Source organism: Narcine bancroftii, chromosome 3 (genome assembly GCF_036971445.1).
Source record: "Narcine bancroftii isolate sNarBan1 chromosome 3, sNarBan1.hap1, whole genome shotgun sequence".
NCBI classification, from domain to species: Eukaryota; Metazoa; Chordata; class Chondrichthyes; order Torpediniformes; family Narcinidae; genus Narcine; species Narcine bancroftii.
In genome coordinates, this window is record NC_091471.1 from 265629095 (window position 1) to 265635094 (window position 6000).

Consider the following 6000-nt stretch of genomic DNA (forward strand, 5'->3'; position numbering starts at 1 on the left):
ATATGAATGCTCATATAAAGGGCATTATTTGACCTGCTGAGTTTCTCCAGCTTTGTGTTTTTACTTCAACCATGGCCGCAAACACGCGTGTTTTTACTTCCTTCCTCAGGTGGTTCTTTTTTTTGCATCAAGTCTGACAAACGTGGGCCCACTTTTCTTTCTGGCAGATTTCTTTTGGCATTGCTGACCACTTGATTTGAGGGGAAAACACTTGGGGAGATGGTGAGTGGGGTCCCACTAGGAATCAATTTACTGAAGTTTGCTTGGCAGAGGGTTTTGTAGCAGCCTGGGGGATCTTGTGCCTCCAACTCATTAAACAAGATTCAACTTGAGCCTATTGCATTATTATTCTGTGGAAGAACTGCACCAGGTACATTTCAGACAAACATGTCATCACAGATAAATTTTGGATATCACACACCCATTGATGTCATTTGGGTGTGCTGGAAGATGGAAAAACAGCATTCAGGTGCACAGATTTCCCACACCAAAAGAAAGACCATTCTGATTAACAACTATCAAAAGAATCATGAAGAAGGCTCAGCAGTGGCTATACTTTGTGTCGGCAGAATCACAAACTGCAAAGAGGAAGCGTACAGGAGGGAGATAGATCAGCTCAACATCAAAACCAAGGACATGATTGTGGACTTCAGGAGGAAGTCAGGGGAACATTAAGGGCCCAGTAGTGGAGAGGGTCAAGAACTTCAAATTCCTGGGTGTCAACATCTCCAAGGATCTATCCTTGAATCTCCACATTGATGCAATCTCAAAGAAGGCTCACCAGTGGCTATACTTTGTGTGGTGTCGGAGGAGATTCGGTAGGTCACTGAAGACTCTCAAACTTCTGCAGGTGTACCGTGGAGAGCATTCTGGCTGGTTGCATCACTGCTGGTATGGAGGTGCCATTTCTCAAGAATAAACTCCAGAGGGTTATTAACTGGGCCTGTGAGATCAAAGGCACCAGACTTAATTCCATTGAGTACACCTACATGAGATGTCGTCTTAAAAAAAAACAGCCTCTATCCTCAAAGAACCCCACCACCCAGAATATGCCTTCTTCACTCTTCTTTTCAGGAAAAAGGTACAGGAACCTGAAGACGAGCTCTCAACGGCACTAGGAGAGCTTCTTCCCCTCTGCTGTCAGATTCCTGACTAATCAATAAACCAAAGACACTGCCTTATTTTGACTTTTCATGCACTTTAAAAAAAAAAAAAAATTTTGTAAGATATTTTATAAAAATATGTGCTGCTGCCACAAAAAAAAATTGTGACTTGTTCATGACAATAAATTCTGATTCTGAAACATGCACAAAATATGTTAACACCTCATCGATTTGATCGCAACAAATTTCTGGACCAAAGTAATTAAGCAAAGAGAACCCAATAATGCAACACTGATCAATTTTACATCCCAATTAATGTCCAATTTCGTATCCACACTCTGGCAGGTTCAAAACAAAACACCCCTATTGCCCCAAAAATCACAACCCCAGTGACATTATTCCCCCCCCCCCCCCCCAACTCAGAGGACTGGAATTGAAAATTGCACATTATAAATTGGTTTGCATACAATTGGTTCATTAATACAATATTGAGGGCAGCAAACCTGAGTACCAACATATTCTTCTCTGTTCTCTATACTGTATATCCAGGTGGCTGAGAATTTGCACGTCAGCACCTGCACATTATTGACTGCTGAATGTCAAGAGACCTTGTAGCAGAGGGTCAAAAGCAATGCACTGTTTGGCTACCATCACATTTACCCAAAAGTGGTGTTTTCTGTAGCATTAGTGTCAGTGCAGAGTGACTTGTGAAGTCAACAAAAAGCTAAAGTTCACACACCTACTTCAAGCAGGATTAATACTTAAAAATGCCAACCATTTCAAAATCATCAAAAAGAAAAAATTGAAAATCCAAGCAGAAAATTCAGATCAAGTCTCAAAAAGTTTACACTGACCCTCTCCCTCCACGAATGCTGCCTCTCCCAACATGTTTCCCAAAAATCCTCTTTAATTTCAACTTTAAGATGATTTCTGGACCCGAACCAAAAGATTCAGCCACTTTGCAGGCTGGGTATTTCATTGGAGGAGAGAAATGACTGTAAAAACTGGTTTACACTCTTCTGAATCTTTGCCATTTTCTCCATGTTCCTCATCTCCCTCACTTTCAACATTCCCTACCTCCTCCCATGGTCAATAGCAAGACTCCTCATTGAATACATCAACCGAATCCAAGTCTACCTTAAACATCATCAGCCTTGTTCATTGATAAACACTCTGACCTCACAGGTCAAGAAATGATCCAGTCTTCAACTGCAGCTCAGAACTGTTATAAAGAACTGGAGAGGTTCCCCTCCCCCCACCATCACCCCAGTCACTCAGGTAATGGCACCTCTCAACCAGCAACCAATACTTGCAGGAACTCACTGCTGTCAAAGCAGCGAATAACTACAATAGGAGCAACTAATTTCGTGCAAGATAGAATTGCTTGCAGAGTTTTTTTTAAACCAACTCTTTTAAAAAAGTTATAGTGCAGTAATAGCTGGATTGTGGAGTAGTAAGTAAAGGAGAGACAGGAGAAGAGGATGGTGGGGAAATTAAGGTGGAAGTAGGAAGTGACTGAATCACCTCCTCTTCACTGAAACAGGGCAGAGAAGATTTACTAGGATATTGCTGGGACTTGAGGAACCGAGTTACAGGGAAAGATTAAACAGGTTAGGACTTCATTCTCTGGAGCGTAGATTTAACAGAGGTATTCAAAATTACGAGTGATGTAGATTGAGTAAGTGCAAGTAGGCTTTTTCTAGAAGTTGGGTGAAATACAAACCAGAAGTCATGGGTTAAGGCTGAAAGGGGCAAAGTTTAAGGGGAATTTCTTCTCACATTGAGTCGCGGGAGTGTAGAATGTGCTGCCAGCTCAATTTAACACAAGAAAAAATTTGGACGGGTACAGGATCATTGCAGGTCAGCGGAACTTGGGAGATTAATAATTTGGCGCAGTCTGGAAGGGCTTGTTTTCTGTGCTGTGATGTTCTATGGAACAGATAATAAATGATTTTTTTTTTAAAAACCCACAGATTAAGAGGATGCTCTCAAGTTCTGGTTTCACTCTCCGGATCTTTGGGCGCGGGGAGTGGGGTGCGGGCCAGTCGGGGTATCTCCTGGACCTGTTCAAACTGCTCTGGTCAGCAGACAAGACGGGGGTTCTGCCCCTCTACCAAAGTTATGTGCACGCCGGTGTTCACGGGCATCTGGGAAGCTTTCGGCACGGGCCGGTGCTGCAAGGACTCGGGTTGCACCTTGGATGGATGGGGGGGTGGGGAACATGACTACATTTTTTTACTTTCAAGTTTAATTAAGTATGACACCAATGCAGTCATTTTGTTGAAAATCCCCAACCACATTCACTCTGAATAGTTCCCACCCTGTCAAACAGAAAACAGTGAATGCACTTGGCAAACAATGTCTCCAAGGAGAGACCAAGTGCTGCCTCTCCAACAAGACTTTCGATACAGTCACCGCCCACCACGTGTGGGAGAAAGATTCCCACTGCTGGTGTCCCAGGAATGAACCGAGGCGAAAGGATACGGAGGCAGTAGGTGCAGAGACAAACTTCAACTCATGTAACTGTGCAGTCGCAAGTACGGGCCTGCTGGGGAGGGGAGCTGGGGGAGGGGAGCTGTGGGGGGGTGGGGGGGAGAGCTGGGGGGGGGGGGGGGTGGAAGCCAGATGAACAGCACTTCAGCAGTGAACTAAAACCCACCCTCAAACGCGACCGGAGGACAGAATGCAAAGCAGCAACTAAATTCAGAATGCAAATACTCACTCGGTTTTTCACTTCTGCAGTTAACCCGTACGAAGGTCCCACGTTAAACTGCTTGCTGGAGTGGGACATGCTGTTCGGAACCCTGCACTACACGAGACTGGGCGCAATTTCGCCTCTTTGCATGAAAAGGAAGGAATGAGCTCTCTGCTCCTTGCTCCACCCGCCCAATGCGCTCGTGCCCAAATAAGGAGAGAAGCTTGACAAATTCCACGCTGGGCGGCGGCGGTGATCGATCTCCCTCCTCCAATTCTTAATCATTCTTTCTGGGGCTCAATGAGAAAGCTTCAGGAAACTGACGTCAGGCAGCGCCTCACCTGGTGCTGAAAGCAAAGTACACAGCCAGGGCCGGATTAAAGCCAATTTGGTGCCTGCCCTGAGCACAGCCCAACAAATGGGGGAAAAAAAGTAACAGGAGCCTGAAGACGAGCAACTCAGCGGCACAAGAGCCTCTTTCGAACTGCAGCACCTGAGGGTAGTCCTCCTGGGACCCAGGTGCGACTGTGGGGCAAAAGTGCTGGAAATTGCAGGGGGTGGGTCTACCCATTAAATCACCATTAAAGGTGTTAGCCAGAATCAGACCCACACAAGGTAAAGACTGTGCAACAAGCTTTAATCCACAAAGCCAAACTGACTGTGGCTGCAGCAACTTTGTGTGAGGCCTTGGGCTTATATCCAGGAGGGTGATTGACACCCGACCGGGTGGGGCTTGATCCATTCAGGCCGGCTGATTGACAGCTGGCCAGGTGTTGTCCTCTCCCCTTATGCTCCTGCAGGGACAGAGGTTGCCCCCTGCAGTAGGCCGGTGGTGTACCACCACAAATGGGGCGACTTAAGGGGGAATCCTGCCCCCGCAACGACGCGCCACCTGCTCACTGGACGTGCTGCCTGAAGTTGGGATGCTGTCCGACCAGTGACGCATGCACGCAAGCGCGGTCGGGTCAGCCATTTTCATTTTCAAATCGCCTGTGGGCGCAACCTAGGTCAGTTTAACTGGATTCCCTGACTACCTCAGGGACCTGGTTGGATTCCGACAGGGTTGACTGGGTCAGACCTTTTATAACTGCCACACAACTGGGGCACTACACAGACAAATTGCCCAGTTAACTCCATTTTACATGGCAGTTTGAAAGGGCATAGTGACAGCTTTTTTTCCCCACTGCCTGAATAATCACTGAACCAAAGACACTGCCTTACTTTCTGTGCACTTTTAAAAAAATTCATGGTAAGGTAAGATGGTTATAAACATTTGCACGATGATGCTGCCACAAAACACTGAATTGCATGACTTGTTCTTGGCAATAAATCCTGATTCAGATTTTGATTCTGGTTCCCTTTCAACCCTTTCATTGTCTAACTGACAAGACATTAGACTCAATAAGCGCTGAATGTGAAATAATAGATTCAAAATTCAGTTTTCTTCCAGGCCAGTTCCCTCAACTATATTCGTCGTGGCTATCCCTCGAGGTCGAGGACGATGGGCTTCGTTCCGTTGATCCACAGAGCAAAGATGCCTGTGTGTGTATTTGTTTAACGTGAACTTGATGTTGGCACTCAAAGAAGCACACAATACTTCACAAATCAACCAACTAATTGCAAAGGCATGAAAATCATGACAATGGGAGCTGATGGATTTGTTACAGCTTTTGACTGCCTTCACCGCCGTTGAGATCAGAGTAACTTTGTCCACCTGTTCCACTGCTGAGGACTTGGATTGTACAGGGACTCCACCCTTGACCTTACCGCCAGGAGCATAGCTCCAGATGGCATCACTCTCAGGATCGCAGGACCACACAAGCTCTTCCACCATGACAAGGTGACAATCCATAACTATATTAAATATAACCTCTATATGGTTTTTTTTTTCATTAATTGTGGGGACCTCCTTTTTGTGGGGCCCTAGTTCAGATTGACAACGGACTCGCCAAGGCAAATAGCGCCTTTGGAAGACTACACAAAAGAGTCTGGAAAAACAACCAACTGAAAAACCTCACAAGGATTAGCGTATACAGAGCCGTTGTCATACCCACACTCCTGTTCGGCTCCAAATCATGGGTCCTCTACCGGCATCACCTACGGCTCCTAGAACGCTTCCACCAGCGTTGTCTCCGCTCCATCCTCAACATTCATTGGAGCGACTTCATCCCTAACATCAAAGTACTCGAGATGGCAGAGGCC

General features: G+C 46.0%; 1 protein-coding gene across 1 annotated transcript in view; it reads right to left on the reverse strand.

Moving 5' to 3' along the window:
- Nucleotides 1-4053, reverse strand: part of cnn2 (calponin 2) — a 43141-nt gene extending 39088 nt beyond the window's left edge. Inside the window, exon 1 of the mRNA XM_069928023.1 lies at nucleotides 3826-4053. Coding sequence (XP_069784124.1) covers nucleotides 3826-3894 — 69 coding nt within the window. The 5' untranslated portion in view covers nucleotides 3895-4053. The remainder of the gene's footprint in view (nucleotides 1-3825) is intronic.
- Nucleotides 4054-6000: the final 1947 nt, after the last annotated feature.